Source organism: Lissotriton helveticus, chromosome 7 (assembly GCF_964261635.1).
Source record: "Lissotriton helveticus chromosome 7, aLisHel1.1, whole genome shotgun sequence".
Classification (NCBI taxonomy): domain Eukaryota; kingdom Metazoa; phylum Chordata; class Amphibia; order Caudata; family Salamandridae; genus Lissotriton; species Lissotriton helveticus.
The window spans coordinates 51,430,003-51,450,626 of NC_136068.1; the positions used below are offsets into that span (position 1 = coordinate 51,430,003).

Below are 20,624 nucleotides of genomic sequence, written 5' to 3' on the forward strand. Positions count from 1 at the left end.
TCTTCTGTCTCTCGTTGGTGAGTTAATCAATTGTATATATATTGGTTTGCTTAAATATAGCTCTCCATAATAAATGTACTGCCATTTTTTAAGCACTAATAATTACAATTGTTACTGCAGGGTGGAGGTGGGAGAGCCACTGAATGTGTGGGCCTTGCTCAAGCCTGAAGCCTCGCTCTAGTTCAGCTCGAGGTCGTGATAGACCCTCAAGCCCAAAGCGAGCTGAGCTTTTATGTGGCTTAAGTCTGCCTCCTACACTCTACTCTCTTGTGACAGCAATTATAGCCAAAGAACCAGCCTTGGGTGATAAACGGCAAGAGAAAGAGATAATTGTGTAATGGCTGAAATGTATACACTGTGGAACTAGTGGGCTCAATCCCAGCTTCACTGCTTCATTAAATTGTGTGATCCTTGACAAATATTTTATTTTATGAACCTCTTTTTTTAGTTATGACATAAGAGAACATCTTCAAATAGGCACGGTTAGGATGTGCGCTGTACGAAAACTTCTTGCGTTTGATTTAATAGATTATTACGTTGCTCCATCTAAGAATCTACGCCTTATATTATAATGTATTCATGGCTAGGGACTTGGGGGCATATGTAAGAAGCCATTTGCGATTCCCAAACGCCGGAATTCGCGAATCACAAAACAGCGTTTTGGTATGTATGGGCCACATAGTAAAATTGTGATTCCTTATTTTGCTCAAGCATTTAAGGAATCGCAATTTTGCGATTCCTTAAATGCTATGTAGGGGTGCCTTGCAAATTGCGATTTTGGCTTAAGGAATCGCAAAATACCGCCTACTCCAAGTAGATGGTATTTTGCGATTTCCTGTTAAAATGCATTTTGTTTTTTAATTCAAAGTGCCATGTAACTCTGTGTTTTGAAAATGAAAAATGAAAAGTGGGCTTGGGGGCTTGTAAATATGCCCCCAAATTAGTTACTGGCAGCTTCAATACTGTTCACATCACCCCGCAAACAAAGTGGCAGCCATTTGACTGCTCACAGGCTGATAGAAACTTTTCCCTCTATACATGTCACCTAGGGGGCCTTACTTCCATTGACTCAGTACTGATGGATGTGACGGTAAGCAGCCATGACAACGCGGGCTTTACCCCGCGCTGCCATTACGACGCTGCTTTTACAACAGAAGTTGTTACAACGACTTGCGCTGGAGGGCGCTGTTGGAAAAGGAATAGTTTAATTTTCTATTCCAACACCTTCTCTACTGTAACGTGGGCTGGAGTTGGAATAGAAAATTAAACTATTCCACTATCCAGCGCCTACAGCACAAGTCGTTGTAACGACTTGCATTGTAAAAGCAGCGTCGTAAAGGCAGCGCGGGGGTAAAAGCCCGCGTTGTTATGTCATACATCCGGCTGTGACCCCGAAACTTAATGGGCATACATGGGGAAATGGCAAAAAATTCTAAAGAATGCTATATCTATGGAAGGATGCAGAAAATTAGGGATAGACAGAATAGGGAATCGCTACACAAATAGATTACACTGTGGCACCTGAAACCCAAAAGATTACTAGGGATGGAATGGTGTTGGAGGGGTGTAGGCAAGAGAGGGGTGATATGGATATCTTGTGGTCTTGCCATCCATTGAAAAAAAAATTGAAAGAAATCCTGAGCCACTTGAGGGGGGTTCTGAGTTTTCCGACACAGCCTGACCTAGCTTCAAATGTGTTGTACATGCACCCCTGGAATATAAACACCTTACTATGTAGTATGGAGAATAGTGACAAGCATGAAACTGACAACTAAGCAAAGGATAGATCAGAAATGGAAATCAGATAACTGTTCTGACAATTTATGAATGGGGATATAGGCTGTGGACCTTGTTGGCCATGGACAAATTTGCATGGGGCCTTCATGTCATGGGCCACAAATATGAACAAATGTAACATTAACTACCTACACAGCTCAGAACCATTAATTAGAATGGGGTAGCCCTGTATTCCTCAGAACCTGGGTATGTATGATAATTGCTACAAAGTGTTCTGTCGGATCAAACAATTGCTTTTTTATGTAACTAATAAATGTCTCATGGTATATATGGCTGTTGCACAATTGAATTACAAGACAAACACGTGACTCAAAACAGACTGATATAACAAACAGTTTGACAGTGTTACATACATATTTACAACAGTTAACTAATACACAAATCAAGACAAAATGTAGGAAACTTTTAAGAAATCTGTCCTGTTGTCATATATACTGGTCATTACAAACCTTGTATTTTACTTGGCAATTATTTTTAGGGGTGTAATAACTTTGACCGTGATATGGCTGTGCCTCAACATTTCGACCCATGGTGTATGTGTCAATTGAGAAACATCACGGCGTTCTTCCTCAGGACTAGTATGTGTCAAGCAACCTGCCGAAACGAATGATTAACCCAACTCCCTGTCTTTCTGATCAAGTGTAAGGACAGGTATGATTCAGATCTGTCCCAGATCCACCTAGGCTTAATTAGGCAGTCTGCACAGGAGCGGCTCCTCCATGTGGGCGGAGGAGCATCGCCCCACTGCTTTCTCGCAGTGCGAGAAGCAGAAACATAAAATGGTATTTTAAATACCATTTTATGTGTCTGCTTCTCGCACTGCGAGAAAGGGGAAGGGAGGGTTTTGTTGTGGGAGGGCGGGTGGGCTTTTCTACTGGAGGACATGGGAGGAGTGGCTTACCCACTGTTGTAGGCGCTGATTGTTTGGTCAGCCCCAGGGACGACCAAACCAGTCATACGCACTCTGCATTTTCTCTATGTAGGCTGCTCCTACATAGAGAAAATGGCCTCCCATAGATGCCTGTGGGGTCGGCATCCCAGCCAATCACAACGCTGTCATTGCAACATTGAGGTTGGCTTAGGGGAGGGGAGTGAGGCTGCCTTCGGCTGCTTCCTGCTGTAGGACGACGCAGACCGGCAACGCGGGACAGGCAGCAAATGTAAATTACCGTAACTTTTTTTGTTGTAATTAAACTCCCCCACCCGCGTGACCCCCCTCCCCGCGGGCCCCCCTCCCCAAGCCCCCACCCGCGAGTCATACCGGCTGCGACTGACTCTGCCTGGGACCATTCTTCAATATGCCGCCATTATAAGGGCGCGTAATATGAAAATATCGCAGATGCAATCCTTGGCCTTAATTGTTTAGAGAATATTCTTCGCAAATGGTCGCGGCTCATTAAATTATCCACAGCATGACCCTTCTGGTGACTCGGCAGTGAATGCACGCCAAGATCACATATTAGTTATGTTTTTTCTTTCTCTGGTGTGTTTCGGACACAGCCCTCTAATATTTTTGACTAGGAATGATTATCCTCGACACTAAGCACTTGCTTGATCCGACAGAACACGGTGCTTAGAACCGGCAGCTCTAAAAAGCAGATGGTGAAGGGGGCCTCTATTGGGCACTCCATGTTTGCCTTAATCTTACCACTGCAGCAGTTGACTGCTTTTGCTGTCACTTTTTTGCTTTGCAGTTGTATATTGCGCTCCTGGACCGAAGGTATTGGAGCGCCTTAGAGGAGCACCAGTACACAAAGACATGTTCATATTGTTTTTGGTAGGCACGGGTAGATTAAGTGATTTGCCCAGAATCACAGGCTAGTGAGCTGATGCCGAGACTTGAGTCTGTTTCCACCAGCTACAAAGTCGGCTGCTCTAGCTGTTACGCCACAACCTCTCCCACAAGAACTAAAGCTTTTTTAATATCTTATATGACGAAGCCATGGTTATAGTTTATTTATCTTATGCAACTAACAACCACTGACAAAGCCAATTCAATTTTTCTGGCTTGTTGTAGTTATAATCTTAATTGTTGTATTATATATCTGAATGCAATGACAGAATCAGCAAAATACCAGTTGTGCGGCACACTGTGCTAAGCACAAATTTTCAGCTAATGTGTTTTTAAGCCACACCCTCAATTACATAAGCCATGCCCCTTTGAGAGACCCCCGCCCACAGTTTTTTCATCCCACTTGCAGCCCTACTTGCCTACCTGCTTATTCTGCTGTGCTGGGGGGATGCCTGACATCCCTTAGACCTTTGGAACTGATGGAGTTAAAGGGACTAGGAGAACATGGGGGTATTGACTGAGTGCATGCTAGGTGGGCCTCAGGACTCAGGAAAAGCCTGGCTGTCTCAGTCAACCTCTCAAGAAAGTTGTGTGGGGAAGCTGTTTTCTCTCTCTCTTTTTTTTGTTCCAGTGTAAAAGTCATATCAGGGACTGCTATTACATTTATTTTGTTAACGCAACTGTATAAACTAAAGTACACTTGCATAAAATACAATGAAATATCTTTTGAAGAAGCTGTATCCCATTTTTTCAATGATGTTTGTTGGATGATTTACATACCAACTATGTTCAGGGCTCGGCTTGTGCGTGAGCCCTTAGAGCTCTGACAAAACCTTGGCTCAGTTCCGCCTCGGCTCTTCCTGTTAATTTGTTCGCCCAGCTTTCCTGAAGGATGAGAGCCAGGACTGGCCGGCGGTCCGACAAACATGGGGGGGGGAGTCACTTGACAACATTTCTCCGGTGGGGCCTGCCTAAGATCTTTGCCTCGCTTACCTTTCTGGAATCTTCAGTAGGAGGTGATCCAGAAACAAATCCTCTTTTGCGTTTAAAGTGCGGAACCTCGGACTCGGAGGCTGGTGCTGCAACTCATCACGCTAATCGGAAAGCCAGCGGCTCTGTCACTCACCGGAGGGGAACTGGGCAGCATGCCGTCCATTTGCATCGGGAATATATAGGCTAACGCCTATGATGCAAACTGGATCGCTAACGCAGCTGAGGAAGCGGGAACTGCGTGGGCGGAAGTGTAGAGCGCGATAGTAGCACCAGTCCTCTGCACAATTGATATATCAGCCGCAGCGGACCAGGACTGAAGGAAAAGCAAGATGAGAATCGGAGCAGCTAAGGAGTTGTAGGCAAGCAGAATCTAGTAAAGTTTAAGTAAGCGTAGGTAGGAGAAATTGTTAAAAAGCACAGAGTAATTCAGCCACACATATACAATTTAAAAAGTATTAAAAACCTAGTAGAAGGGCATGAAACACTAAATCCTACTCAGGCGCGCAACACCCATTGGGCTCGCGTGGCTTCAGCGCCCCCCGTCGTGTCTGTCAGCCCGAGCGGAGACATCTTCGCGGGCTGGCGAGCACCTAATTGCAGCCGCACCTGAGTACTTAACAGGTCTTTAAAAGACCATTTAGTTGTAAATGAGGCTTTTGTAGTGTGTTCACCCCTTCCTACAGCCACTTTGTCAGTGGTTGGAAGAATTAGCCCCCCCCCCCGAAATATTTTCCAGCCCTCCCCGAAATTTGGCTCTAGTTGCCCGCCTGATCCTACTGCTGTCAGCTGCATGGGAATCTATAGGCTAGTGACTATGATGCAAACTGCTAACACAGCTGAGGAAGCGAAATCAGGGGCTCAAATTAGATCATAAAATCAAAGCTGTTCTGAGCAGGGGCCCCTAAAATATGTTTGGCCCAGGCTGGTACTGCAACTCATCACGCCAATCGGAAAGCTAGCGGCTCTGTCACAGCAGCATGTTTAATGGAAAGGCCAAATAGATCTGCGAATGGGAATTCTGGCATGGTAATACGAACACAAGCATTGATATAGCTTTTCTGACATCTAGTGGCTAATGTGAAGATTGCATCTGTATCACTGTGCGTCTTCTTTAGTGTTGTTTCAGTAGGATGGAACGAAGCCAGTCAAGGCAGGACTCGAGAGATTTTCTTTTCTTTCGATAAATCGCTCTAGTTACAGTTTTGAAAATATGGAGCAGCCAGGGCATTGCGCCACTGGAGCGTCGGAAAAAGTTACGTTCCGGTGGCGCAATGCCCTTGTAAACATGCCTTTTGGTATTTGTGGCGCCTACCTCCAATTGCACCGGCCGCCGGCTTCTGAGACCAGCTTCGGGCACCGGCACTCCTTTTTTCACAAATTAAGCGCTGATTCATAGCCTCACTGCAAAGTCATCTGATATATTAAATGTAAAAATGTGTTATAAACAGGTCATCCGCCATCCGTTTAAACAAACGTCATTGGACTTCATTACCAGTGGCCCACCAGGGAAATTATAACGCTGATACCGAGTGTCAATAAACAACCAAAATCTCAATTTTTACCCTTGCCCAAATGTGAATTACAGGGTGTACAACACCAAGGGCCATATTATCAAGAAAGGGCGATACAGTATCGCCGCTTTTATCGACAGGAAACTGCCGCCAACGCAGCGAAAAGGGGCTTGATAATATGCCCTTGTAAATTCCCATAGAAGCCCAGGTTAACACCAAATCCGTGAATCTCAAAGTTTACGGGGCACTTTTCACCTTTTACATTTCGGCAGGTTTTCCCCATCATTGAAATCTCGAGGTGAGTGGTTGGAACCTGCAATGGTTTTTTTAAATTTGCAGCTACCGCCCGCCTCTAAATGAGGTCCTAAATCTGCAGGTAAATTTGGGCTGTAACATAATCACCACTGTTTGCTATTGTCTACAGATTTTGAACATGTGACTGGGTGTGAGAAGTGGAAAAGGGACAGGAAGCAAAGGGGGGCAGGGTGACAGAAGGTCTTCAGATCACTGCAGCTGAGATTCATCCCTTGGTCCTGGTGATGGAGCTAAGCCTGCTGCAGGCTGAGCTCAGTAGGTGGGTTTCAGTCACCTAAGCCGCATGCTGTCTGTTGAGCCCTAGGTAGGGGGGTGAGCCTTGTTTATGGAGAGATGTCCCACCCACTCTTTTTCTCTTCTAGGCTTTTGATGCAGCACTCTCTGAGGATGGCTGTCTGGATGCAGGGAAGTGAGTACCACAAATGCGGTGCCCTATATTGTTAAAAGAGAAGGCTTACTAGTCACATTTATTGGTGGTCCAAGCAGATGGTCCGGGTTCGAATCATGAGCCTGTGTGCACTAAACGAAAGTTGATGATTTTTGAAATTGAGAAAACATTTTAAGCTCCCAGTGAGTTACTCTCTTCATCTGAAATGTAAAAAAAAAATGATGGAAGAAATGCCTGAATTAATGTCAGCTACTTGTAATTACGTGGGCTGCATCACAGTCTATCGTTTTTGTGTAAAATGCCAACTCAGTTTGGACCCAGCCATATGCAAATCAGTCTTGATCCTGCTTCAATAGGAACAGTCCAGCACAAACTGCCCCAGAGTTCCCCCCTGAACCGGAACACAGGCAACCTTAACCCTGTCCACTTTCTCTGCCAATCACTGGCCTCATTGAAACTTTGACCTCTATTTTTGGACATCCGACCATTTGTGTCTGTGTAAATTCATGCATTTGCCCTCTCTCTCTCTCTCTCTCTCTCTCTATCTCTCTCTCTCTCTCTCTCTCTCCCTCTCTCTCTCTCTCTCTCTCTCTCATGTGCACTTTTTCACAGCTAAATAAAGTGCAAAATAAAATCAGTGTTTGGTGTTTTGCTCCAGCTGACCTCTAAATGTTTTTCTTCCTTCAGCTGCTCGAGCACAGACTGGGTCCAGCTCTGGTACATTTGGTAAGTCACAGAACTGTGTGCAGAGGGGAAGGGGCGGGACAAAAACAAGAACACAAGGGAAGGGGCGGGACAAAGCCAAGAGCATAGGGGAAGGGGCAGGACAAAGCCACGAGCACAGGGAAAGGGCGGAACAAAGCCAAGAGCACAGGGGAAGGGGCGGGACAAAGCCAAGAGCACAAGGGAAGGGGCGGGACAAAACCAAGAGCACAGGGGAAGGGGCGGGACAAAGCCAAGAGCACAGGGGAAGGGGCGGGACAAAGCCAAGAGCACAAGGGAAGGGGCGGGACAAAGCCACGAGCACAGGGAAAGGGGAGGAACGAAGCCAAGAGCACAGGGGAAGGGGCGGGACAAAGCCAAGAGCACAAGGGAAGGGGCGGGACAAAACCAAGAGCACAGGGGAAGGGGCGGGACAAAGCCAAGAGCACAGGGGAAGGGGCGGGACAAAGAAGAGCATAGGAGAAGGGGTGGGACAAAGCGAAGAGCATAGGGGTAGGGGCGGGACAAAGCCAAGAGCAGGTCAACGAATTTGAATAATTGTTTTCTATTATAGCACTTATATAGCACTTCATACCCCGAAAGAGGGGAAGGGGCAGAAGTGCATGTTCACATGGATAGAATGCTACAGCATGAGAAAGGGCTTGGTTGTTAGAGTAGTACAGCTGTTGTCATCATATTTGGGAAGCACTTTTGGGGTTGTCTGTGAATGACCGAAGAGGTGCTCTTGTCTTCTCTTCTCTTGGGGCAACTGTATACTTTGGATCCACGTTTGATACTACGGCCGCAGTGGGCCTTTGGTTTGTTTGAACACTACCCGACTAGGACCGGGTTGGAATTATCACCGGTCCCCTGATACCGCCCCATTACACGTTCTTCAGCCCTGAAGAGTCACGGGTATTTCCCGAATTGACGAAACACGTGTCGGATGGTGCATGTTCTTTGCATCTCCTTGACAGGAGTTCCATTCTGACTTATAAAAACTATCATATTTGAAAAGAACCATTGGTGTGCGATTTTATCATTCCTTTACGTATGTGATCACTCTCACAGTATAATTTACTCCCAAGTGTGCTCTGGACTTTGCTCATTTAAACAAGACGGGGTTCTATCCCAACTCTTTTCAGAGGTTTAGGGTTTCCTCTCACCAAGCAGCACCTTGTTAACTTTTTGTTTTGATATTTACTCTTTCACCGCAACTTGTTGAGCGCCTATTTTTCTGAATACTAAAACCCCTTTGCAGAACTCTTACAAAGCTATAGACAGTGCCTGCAGTACTGGGAAACCATTTCTAGAAGCATTTAACCCCTTCCAAGTACTGAACATTGCAAATACGAATGGTGGCATCCTTCTAAGAGTAACTGGAACATTTAAAGCCTGTAATCAAAGCCTGGTTGATAGTTTATATATAAAGCATATATTTTTACAGAACAAACAGTCCTGTGTCCATGTGTGGTGGGTTAATGATTTATTGTGTGTAATATGTCAAGTGCTTAACCGTGCGTACTCTGGAGTTTAGCCTTGTCTGCTCGTGCCACGCCGCCTAGAGGGTGAGTAGGGGTTATTTCTGAGAGTAAGTCCCTTGCCCTGACTAGAGGAGAGGGTCCCTGCTTGTCACAAGTACATACCTGAACCAACCAGAGACCCCCAATTCTAACAGGGAAGAAAGATAGAGAGAGAGAGGGAGAGAGAGAGAGTGTGTGTGTGTTTGTCTGTCATAAGGACATACTGAGTACGGTCTACAAAATATACCAGCTTTAAAAAGTACTGAAACACACATTTTAAGCTTTTAAGTTGGCAGAGATCCTGTACATTGAGTACAACAATGGTAAATGGATACTGCCTACTGCTGAGGAAATGCAGCTCATGACCAAAGGAAACAAGTATAGAAATCAAAGCTGGCAACCATAGAAGAAACTACAGTCTTTACAAGGCTTAGATTTCATTTAATCCTACTAGGCTGAAGGAAGCCAAATGTTTGAGCAGTGGTTTGTGCCACAAGTCCCTTTTATGCTACCAAAGGTGTATAACTTGTTGGACGAGCCCTGTCCAGGCCATGGCCAGACTCAGCAACCGGCACATGCGTGGGTGGGAGACAAAGTGTTTGGAAGATTGCTGGCCTGAATGCAAAAGAGTGAATCCTCCTGCCCCAGGCTTCTTTCTGGCCTCGCCCCTCCATGTGAGCCCAGTACGTTTCTTATTCTCTAGAGACACTTGTTCTCTCTAGTTTAAATGACAAAGCGTTGTGCTGATGTTCTAGGGTCCGATGCAAGGAACTAACTTAAGACAAAATCCTAAACTTACTACTTTTGGTATTCACAGAAGGCAGTTAGTAGTAGTAAAGTTAGGATTTTGTCTTAAGTCTGATTTAAGTCTGTTTTAAGTCTGTCCTAAGTTTGTCTTAAGTTTTTCTTAAGTCTGTCTTAAGTCTGTCTTAAGTTTGTCTTAAGTCTGGCTTAAGTCTGTCCTACGTTTGTCTTAAGTCTGTCCTACTACTTTTGGTATTCACAGAAGGCATTTAGGAGTAGTAAAGTTAGAATTTTGTCTTAAGTTTGTCTTAAGTTTGACTTAAGACAGACTTAAGACAGTCTTAGGACAGGCTTAAGACAGACTTAAGACAAAATCCTAACTTTACTACTACTAAATGCCTTCTGTGAATGCCAAAAGTAGTACGTTTAGGATTTTGTCTTAAGTTAGTTCTGTGAATCGGGCCCCTAGAATTTACCCAGGGCAACTTCCACCTCCATCAAAAGTAAGTGCTACCTTAATCTACAAAAGTGGTGAAATTAGACCCAGCCGGCGTCCATTGGTTCAGCTAGGACAGCAGAATAGTATTAATTTCGCCCAGTCTATGTCCAGCTGTTCTATAATATGTGAACCCTGCAAAAAGCAGTTTTTATATATGTCTTACAGGTTAACTTTCATTCCATTCTCCTCTGCCTGGTACCGTCCCACTCGCCCCCACCACCTTCATTAACACTGCTCTGGCCTTTAGCAAGACTCTGTTGATGAAAAACAGCGGTAGCTAACAGGTGTCATTTCCTGTTCTTGACAAGTCCTGATTCAAGCTTTCTGAATGGCTCTGCAACCAGCATGGCGCGATGACTGAGTCTGCTGGGCACTGTAGCTTATGTCCTCAACGTCCCTCTCCGAAACCACATCACCTCGCACCTGAGAGACCTACACTGGCTCCCCGTCAAAAAGAGGATCACCTTCAAGCTCCTCACCCACGCACACAAAGCACTCCACAACACAGGCCCAGCCTACCTCAACGTCAGACTCACCTTCTACACCCCCACCCGCCAGCTCCGCTCAGCCAGCCTCACCCTCGCCACTGTCCCCCGCATCCAACGAGCAACCTCTGGCGGCAGATCTTTCTCCTTCCTCGCCGCCAAGACCTGGAACACCCTCCCTACCCACATTCGACATACCCAAGACCTGCTCACCTTCAGAAGACTCCTCAAGACCTGGCTCTTCGAGCAGTAGCAGCACCCACTCCCCCCCCCCCCTCCCTCAGCGCCTTGGGACCCTCACGGGTAGGTAGTGCGCTCTATAAATACGATGATTGATTGATTGATTGATGTCTGTACTTGAGGAGAGGAGCTTTTTGCTCTTTTCTTTTAGTGTATTGTTGCCTTTATATAGCACGTCATACCCAGTTGTGGGGCATTCAGATCAAAGAGGTGTTGCAGACAAAAGGGTGTCACAGCACAGCTGCCATTCATAACATAAACTGAACTATCACTCTACACTTCAAAAGTATAGTCATTCTTCTACCTTAACTGCCCTCATTTCGTCAACCCGGGAAGGATGAAAAGCTAAGTCCACCTATCTGAATTCAAACCTGTCATCTGAAATTACACACAGGTCATTACAACAGGGCTTTAAATCATCCATCCTTTTTTACTACAAGTTTAATGCAAAAATTGTGATTCCTTATTTTGCGTAAGCATTTAGAGAATCGCAATTTGCGATTCCCTAAATGCTATGCTGGTAGGCATCGCAAATTGCGATTTTGCCTTAAGGAATCACAAAATACCACCTACTTCATGTTGGTGGTATTTTGTGATTTCATTTCAAAAAGCACTTTTGGGCTTTTTACAGAGTGCCATGTGGCACACATACATGCCCCTAGGGCATGTATGTGCACCACATGTCCACACATGCACATTTCAGGGGTGCAACAGGGTGTCTTTTTGGAACCCTTGCACCCTTGAAATTGCGCCCGCAATTTGCGAGGCATATTACGGACACAAATCCTATTAATTTCTATGGGGCTCTTGGGCCATAGAAATGAATGGGATGGTATTCCTTGATTGCGAATCTCAATTTGCGATTCGCAATTAAGGAATATTATGGAATCACAAATATTTTTGCGATTCCTACCTACATTCAATTTTGCGAGGCCTTAATAGCGATTCGGTAAAAATCGCTATTAAGGACGTGCTAAATTGAATTCACCTACATCTGGCCCTTTGTCTGCACTGTGCGTGTGTGTTTTGCATTTATGTATACGAGTGTGTCTGTGTGTGCGTTCATTTGAGAGTGAAAGAGAGAACGAGGATTGCATGAGAGCGAAGGGCAGAGGATGGGGAGGCAAAGACTTAAGGGAGGTTATGAGTGGGTGATAAGAGAGGACAGGAAGAAGAAAAATTGAAGGTGACAGGAAAGCCATTCAAGAGAGAGGTGGTAGAGTAAGAGAGATGAGGGTGACTAGGGTGGATACAAAAGTGAAGAAAGAGACGGCTGGGAAGGGGTGAGAGATTAGGGGAGTGAAAATTGACATGAAAGGTGAGGAAGAAGGCTTTGAGCAGAAGGAGAGTGAAAAGGAGAGAGATGAGAGTCGTATGATGGAGAAATGAGAGGGAGATTGTGGTAGAAATTAGAAAGAGTATTGGATTGGAAGGAAGATATTTTACTTTCAGGGAAGAGGTGTTGGTGTGTGGGGGAGGGGCAGGCATGTTCAACCCAAACCGTGAGAACCAAACTGGTCCTCAGAGTGTTGGTAAACCCTGATAAAACCAGGCAAACAACATCTTCCTGCACATAAACAATCAGAAATACCGTTTTCCAAATTCTATGTGTGCTGCATTAGCACACATAGAACTTGCAAAACGTCATTTATTTAAAGGATTTTTTATGTGCTGGAAGGGAACCCTTCCTGTACATAAACAACCAGCAGAGGTCATTTCCTCATTCTATGTGTGCCGCAGAATGCAGCACGCATGGAAAGAGAAAAACAACGAGGAGAAATGAATACATTTCTCCTCGTTGTGCCTCCCTACGCCTCACCTGGGGAAGCGTAGCACTCTGACGCATTTCCAAATTTACGATTTCTTGTAAATCCGGAAATGTGTCTGGTTCCATGGGTGTTGTGTGGCACGCCCTTTCAAGCAAAGTGTTGTGTGTAAAGGGGCCGTATTTACAAGGACAGGAAAAGCCACGCAAAGAGTGACGTACAGGCATATACACCATATATCAAGAAATGGTGATACTGGGAGTAGATACGATTTGGAATTGGAAGCTGGAAGCTGGCCATGGCCTTGCACCAGCTGGGTGACACTGCAACTGAGGCAAGGAGCAGGACCCACTGAAGGGCCCTATCACAATTAAGCAGCCATAAAAAAAATCCATGCCGTAAGGCTGACTATTCTCTTGGCTTGGGCAAGAAACAAGGTTAAGTCCAAATGCTGTGTTTGAGAACACAGAAAAGGTCAGAGCGAATAGAAACTTAAAGTGCCGTCTATTAACTAAGGCAATAAAAGTTCAGAAACAGCCACTGTAAACCCAGGGGCTATGCCAAGTCTAGCCTCTTCCATGCTCATGATGGCTCCTGGCCGTCTTGAGTCACGGTGGGCGTGTGCTGATGACGGCCGGGAGCCGTCATGACCACAACCGCGATCAGAATGTTCAGCACTGCGGCGGAATTTGCGCCGCAGTGATGAGTATATAAGCTAACCCTACCTACCAAGGCCTTCCCACTATTTCTGCTACAAAAGCCTGTAAGGGTTTCTCTTGATCTCTTGGCATGCTAGTCTGCTTCCTCTAGTACCATCTGTTTACTGCTCCATGCGTATTTCTTGTATCTCTTCTTTGCAGGTTGATTGTGGGGCTGGGATTGCTGTTGCTGACCTGTGGAATCATTTGTGTGTTTGTTAAATGCTGCTGTCTGAGGCACCAGGCGGCTGGAGGAGAGGAAGGGGCCAGACCCTATGAAGTCACAGTCATCGCCATTGATCATGACAGCACCATTCAGAGCACCCTTACCTGTGAGTACCGACATCTTTTCAATGCAGACAATGACCTAACGCAGACCCAGAGAAGAGAAGATATAGTGGCGAAACATACTCAGACTTCATTTAGAGCAAAAGTATTAAGAAACACATTAAGCTAGTGCTTGATTTGTGCCAGTGTTTGCCAGTACTCAGTACCTGCACATATCTATTAGTGTCCACCACATGGTGGCGGTCTCTGCTCATATTTGAGCATCCATCACACATCAGTACAGGGTTTAACCATTTATTATACTTTTAAAAATGATAAAAGTAGCACTACAAGGCCATCCTACAGTTTGAGGTGACCTGGAATAGTAGAAAAAAACTTGATTGATTGTGAAGGTTACTAGGTAATTCAGTGTACTCCTGAGACACACATTGAACCCTGGGAGTTGTATTGTTACAAATTAAGCACTACATTAAATATTGTTAGCACTTACAGAGTGTTGTATTGGCTGATAAAATATGGAATAATAGCCATAAAATAATTAGAAGTTAATAGGATTCCTAATGTATTATCCCTATGTCCCTCTTAAATAATAAAATATAATTTTTGGAAGGTGGCAGCATTTCAGTCTAAGGCCCGCATATACACACCCCATACATTTATGTTATTGAATCGCTCTTAATAAGAGATTGTTTTTCTTGTTCTTGTCTTAAATTGTGTAGATTTTGGCTTCAAAAATTTACATTTTATATTAAATTAAAGCACCCATCACAATAAAATGTGACAGATGTTCAATATAATAAAATATGACAGAGTCCAGTTTCCTTGCCGGACTTGTTCACTGGTCAGCCCATCTGATAGAGGCAGTGGACAGAGCAGAAGCATGGATATTAAAACAGAAACATAGCGGAAATTGGCGGGTTGATTGACCTCCAAACATAGGGCCATATTATCAAGCAAGGGCGATACATTATCGCCGCTTTTATCGGCAGGAAACTGCCGCTAAAGCGGCGATAATGGGCTTGATAATATGCCCTTGTGAATTCCCATAGAAGCCCAGGTTAACACCAGAACATGGGCTTCTATGGGAATTCACAAGGGCACATTATCATGCCCATTATCGCTGCTTTATCGGCAGTCTCCTGCCGATAAAAGCGGCGATAATGTATCACCCTTGCTTGATAATATGGCCCGTACTCTTCTGCAAACTAAGGTCCAGTCACTGAAGGCCTAAACACGCCCCTTCCAAACAACGAACCACTAAACACAAATTGCAATTCGGTAACGTGTTGCTCTTTTTTAAGTGAAAAGCATAGTTTTATACTTGGAAATTTGGTAGTGCTAGCCCACCCTTTTCTGACTTGCCCCTAAGTTTTCTCCAGGAGATTTGTGCACCATTTGAGGGCCAAATAAAGCTGCCAAACATATCCGGTATTTTTGTAATACTCGTTTTTGAAAATACAAGTGGGATAAGTTTAAATAACAAAGTAAATTTTGGTAGGGAATAAGAATCTAATTAAGACTTGCAGTAAAATCCAGGCCCTGCTAAGAAGGTGGAAGGTCCATCCCTTAAAAATCTATGGTCAAGTCAACTTAGACTAAATGGTCCTTCTCCAATAACAGATTTCACATTTTGCAGATTGTTAATAAGCCTTGTGTCTTATGAGTGACAGCTCAGATTGTGTAATATCAGAAGTATGTTGAGAGATGGTAAATTTCTTTTATGAGAACTTGGCCAGCATTTGAGACCGTGAGCTCTGCAGAATCACCTGACCCAGGGACATCTAGCTTCACCTCTTTTGCATCTAGTACCATGGAGCAGGTTGCTTAACTCTTCTTCAGGACAATAAAAATGTCTCCCCTCTGGACCTGTGCCCAGCAAATGTTTTGATTGCTCTTCAAAATATTATCACCCCCACCTGCATCATCAGTCCAGCAATGGGGTGCTGCCATAGGCTATGAGGAAAACATGGATTTGAGGGACCTACAATACTGCGTCACTTTGTTTGGCGACTCCAATGTTCTGGTGTATGTGATTTTTATGTAGGGACATTGCCACCTGCTCCCTGCTCCAGCTCCTGCTAGCGAATTTAGGATGTGAAATGTTAAGTGAGGGTGTCCTTGGCGACAGTAGTTGGGCAGTCGGCAGGAGAGGTGGCTGTTGGTCAGGGGTTGATGCTGTAAGCTGAATTAAGTCTTGTAATAATCTTTCCTTGATTGATTCCTTCTCAAAAGTGACAGTGCAAATGTACAAGTCACCCATCACCATCATTCTTCACCATAGGAAAATAATTTGGGTTACGACACAGGTAGAATCTCAAATGGGAGCTGTTTGGTCGAGTTGGTTGAAACAAGCCTACCTTTCTGATACCACCCTCAGTGGAGTTGGCGGTCTGAGTGATGGCCAGTTGACGGCACTATTACCAGCCATTTTAGAAGAGAAGCATGAGTATTGCCTAGCTAGTAGCACCACTGGCCTTTATAGAAGGGAAAGAGGCATGGGTCCTATCAGCTTATCCTCCCTCGTGCCAGAATAATATGGAGCAGGGGCGTAGTTTAAGCCCAGTTAGGGCGCATCTTAATTGACCGAGCGGACCAATGTTTCACCAGATATAAGCAGGATGAATGTGATGTGTAGAGAGGAAAGAATGGGAGGCTTTAGTGTGACCTTCTCTAGATGGAGTAATGCTCAGTTCTTACTGCTCAGAGCCCGTGCAGTGATTGGACCTAGAAAGAGGACTTCACTTGTCTACCTTCTGGACCAGATCAGCAGTGTAAGGCCCCCCGCACATATTCACACACCCAAGATAAGGTCAATTCAAGACAGCAAAGAGGAAGTGAACCAAAACTTTGAGTCCTAGTGAAGTTCCGGCTCCTTAACCAAGCACCTTACAGACATTTGACTGGAGCGGCAGGAGGTATGAGGTTTATTGAAAATGTGTTTGGTCAACCCATTGCCCAATCTCTTTATAGGGCATACACCTAAATTAAAGAGGGGTCAGGATGTATGCACTGAGTAGAACGCAGTGCATGTCCCTGATGGCTGGCCACTGCTGTATATCAGGAGTGCACTCGCGCTGCTTTGGCCAGACTCTTGTCCCACGTGCTCTTGACTGAAGCCACATCACTGTTGGCACCGCAGTCTACTGGCTGTTTGATGAACGATGTGTTGTATGTGAGTGCACATATGTATGTGTGTGTGGGTGTGTGTGTGTACAGTGCAAATGACCAAAGAGCAGCTGCCCTGGTGCTGCATTGGTAACAATGCCAATCACCTGCAGGCTGACTGCAGTAGCCAAGCTTAGCAGGTCAAGCCGCCCTAGTTCAATACGGGTCGCTGCTAGTGAGTGCCCCACATGTTTCATTAAGTCACCTCTCCAGTCTAACCCCACTGACCAAAAAACACCACTTGCAAACCAGCACCTCCATAGAAGGGGGGCAGTTTAGTGAATGAGAGGAGGGGGAGACTAGCTTTTTACTCCTCAAAATTCAATGTACCTGTTCCCAAGCTAGAGCAACTAGTGTGTGTGTGGAGGGGGCAGGGGGTGACTGAGAGGCAGATACAGAAGGATAAGATAAGAAGGAGGGGATGGAATTGACATTGGAGGATTGGATTCTAAATGGAGCAGCATCTGTAGGTCTAAACCTTTAACATTAGTATAATCCACCCACGGTAAGGGGATTGGAAACATATATATATGTATGGGTGTGTGTGTGTATGTGTGTGTGTGCGTGTGTGTGTGTGTGTGTGTGCGTGTGTGTGTGTGTGTGTGGGTGTGTGTGTGTGTTTGTGTAATAATAATAATAATAATAATATGAAACTTGTAGTGCGCTCGGCTTACCCAGGGGCATCCCGGCGCAACAGACCACAGGAAAAAGGAAAAACTCAGCTAATCACTACCGGGGAAACAAATGGGTCTTAAGCAGCTTCCTAAATGATAGGATCTGGGGTTCTGAGCGAATCTTGAGGGGCAGAGAGTTCCAAAGAGAGGCCACCTGCACAGAAAAACGCCTGCCCCCAGACCGGGCTCTTCTTACTCTCGCTGACTGCAAGAGATGTTTTTGATCAGAGCGCAACAGACGAGGGGGTTTGTAGGGACGGGCCATATTGGCAAGAATGGGAGGGCCTTTACCATATAAAATTTTGTGAGCTGTGCAAAGCGCTTTAAATTTCACCCGCTCCTTCACGGGGAGCCAGTGGAGCGCTTTAAGGGCCGGAGCAGCAGACTGCCTTCTGGGAACATCCATAAGGACTCTCGCAGCTGCATTTTGCACCTGTTGGAGGGTTTTGAAGGTAGCTTCAGGGGCACCGAGAAACAACGCATTCCCATAATCGAGCCTAGATAGAATTAGGCCACGTATCAACAGCTTCCTTGATGGAGCAGGAAGCAAAGGTAACACCTTTCGGGCTGATCTCAGCAAACCAAAGCAGACCCCTGCGGTCTTCTTGGCATGAGTCCTGAAGGACAGATCGTCTTCCAACCATATTCCCAAGGATTTGATCTCCTTCTTGGGGGATGGTGGGTCGCCAAGAGACCGGGGCCAACAACTCGCAATGATGGAAGGACTGGAGTTGCCCAGGAGCATTAGCTCGGTCTTACCTCCATTAAGCTTTAGAGCAGAGATGGACATCCAGCGATAAACATTGGCGAGGCAGTCATGTAATACCTCAGGGTGTGCCGCCAATTGCGTGAGGCCCACCACCAGCTGAGTATCATCAGCATAGCTGATGATCTTCACCCCCGAAGGGGCGACCACTCTTTCAAGTGGAGTCATATAAATATTAAATAAGGTAGGGCTCAGCGATGAGCCCTGCGGGACTCCACATTGAAGAGGGATTAGGGCAGATTGCTCTGACCCTTCCCAGACTTGATAGAAACGATCCGCAAGAAAAGATCGTTTCTATCAAGTCTGGGAAGGGTCAGAGCAATCTGGGAAGCGGGCAATGTGATGGGAATAAATAGACATTTTAGTCAGGGTAACAAAAAATGCCAACACTCCCAGAAGGACAGAGAGAATCACCGCACCACTTTGATACCAGTGTACTCCCACCATTACCTTCAGACTATCATGACACCATCTTTTAAGCATGCACTGAACCCCCCGCCCTATAAAACTATTAGCAATTAGATGACTGACAACTCTTAGGGTCCGTCTCAGGAACCCCCTTGCTGGTCTATTTTGTGCCAACAAAAACTAAGGAAATAAAAAAAGAAAATCTAAAATACACCTAATTTGCATATCTCATGACGCCTGTTCTCAGATCGGTCCTTGGGGCAGAGCTGGCTTTCTAATGAGCTTCATCGTGAGCTATATAAATACTACCTAACGAACTAAGGCGCATATTATCAAGAACGGCGTTAAAATTATTGCCGCTTTAGCAGCAGGAAACTGCTGGTAAAACGGCGATAATGGGGTTGATAATATGCCCTTGTGAATTCCAATATAAACCCATGTTCTGGTGTGAACCTGGGCTTATATGGGAATTCACAAGGGCATATGAACAAGCCCATTGTCGCCACTTTAACGGCTAAAACTGCAATAATTTTAACGCCGTTCTTGATAAAATGCCCCCAAAGAAGCAGAGAACATTCATTCCCTATGCCACGAGGAAGGGAGGTCCTCAGTAGGACAGACAGTAACAATCAGGGGGACATGACAGACGGTGGGTGCTACATCTTCCACAACTTCAAATGGTGCTCTCCCTTCAGCATCACATTCTCCCAATACTTCTGCAAAACTTTGCCAAAGATTTTTACCACTTTTGTACAGAAGTAGGATCTCATCTTATCCATGTTCTTCTCTCACCAGCCCTGCAGTCTGTGTTCGGCCCCGCTGCCAGGAGGATCTTTGCTGTGGCACACTCCCACAATGTCGCACCTTTGCCATCAGTCTTCACGATGCCCCCGGGCACAGAGACGCCTCCTTGCTATGAAGAAGCCCTTCGTATGAGCAGGTTCACAGTGGCACGGTGTGGGCAGAGGACATCAGACCTGGCAACTGTACCTGAGGAGAAGTCCGAGCCCCCTGCCACCTCCGCATCATCAGCACCTGAGAAGGACTCCATGTGACCGCCACTGGAGAGAGCTTTGAATGGCATGTTCAGTGGAGACCCAAGGCTGTCAAAAAATCTTGTGGATCATGTAAACCTTGTACTTGTCTCTGAAAAACAGTTATAGTCATTGATACATCAGTTGTGTATTCACATCTTAAGATTGGTGACACTCTGCACCCAGTAAGTTTGTTCATGTATGTATTCCACAGGGATTTATAGGCACTGGTCAGGTAGTGCAAGACCTGTGCAAGCAACAATGCAATCATAGGCAACAGGTACAACAGGCACCGGTTTCAAAAGGCCTATTTATGAGGGTTTCCACTTGTGAAGATCCACCCTTTACACAGCCCTCTCTATTTTATAAAATGTCAGCCCCTGGGATAAACTCCCCAGGGCCTTAAGAGGCTCAGGAGGGGGTGGCGTGCAGCCCCCCACCTCTATAAGCTAATTCTGGCCCAAGGGGTGGGCTCTCTGGGGCTTCTGGAAGCTCAGGGAAGGGGGTCACTCACCCCACTCTCCCCTTTATGATTACAGCTTTGAGGGTGGGCTCCCTGGGGCATAAACTTAGTGAAAGCAGCCCAGCCGCCATTGTTTTTAGATTTTTGCCACATTTGTTGCCCTCTTTTGGACACCAGGAGGGGTCCCACAGGATCCCTTCTATAGGGACTAGGGGGTCGGGGTATCCCTACCTTGCCCCACATACTATTTTTATTTTTTTATTTCAGGGGCAGGGTTTTTTCTCATGTTGCTAGCAGCTAATCAGAGTGCTCGCTCCCATAGGAGTGATATGCCCAAGGTAAATAAAGCTCCCTGGGCCAATCAGAACATTTA

General features: G+C 45.6%; 1 protein-coding gene across 1 annotated transcript; it reads left to right on the plus strand.

Annotated features, from left to right (window-relative positions):
* Window positions 1-1,078: 1,078 nt before the first annotated feature.
* On the plus strand, window positions 1,079-19,809 carry TMEM52B (transmembrane protein 52B). Its single transcript, XM_078652923.1, has 5 exons — window positions 1,079-1,090; window positions 6,771-6,817; window positions 7,484-7,522; window positions 13,616-13,785; window positions 19,550-19,809. Exons 1-5 carry the CDS (start codon window positions 1,079-1,081, stop codon window positions 19,807-19,809), a joined length of 528 nt encoding a protein of 175 aa, XP_078509049.1.
* Window positions 19,810-20,624: the final 815 nt, after the last annotated feature.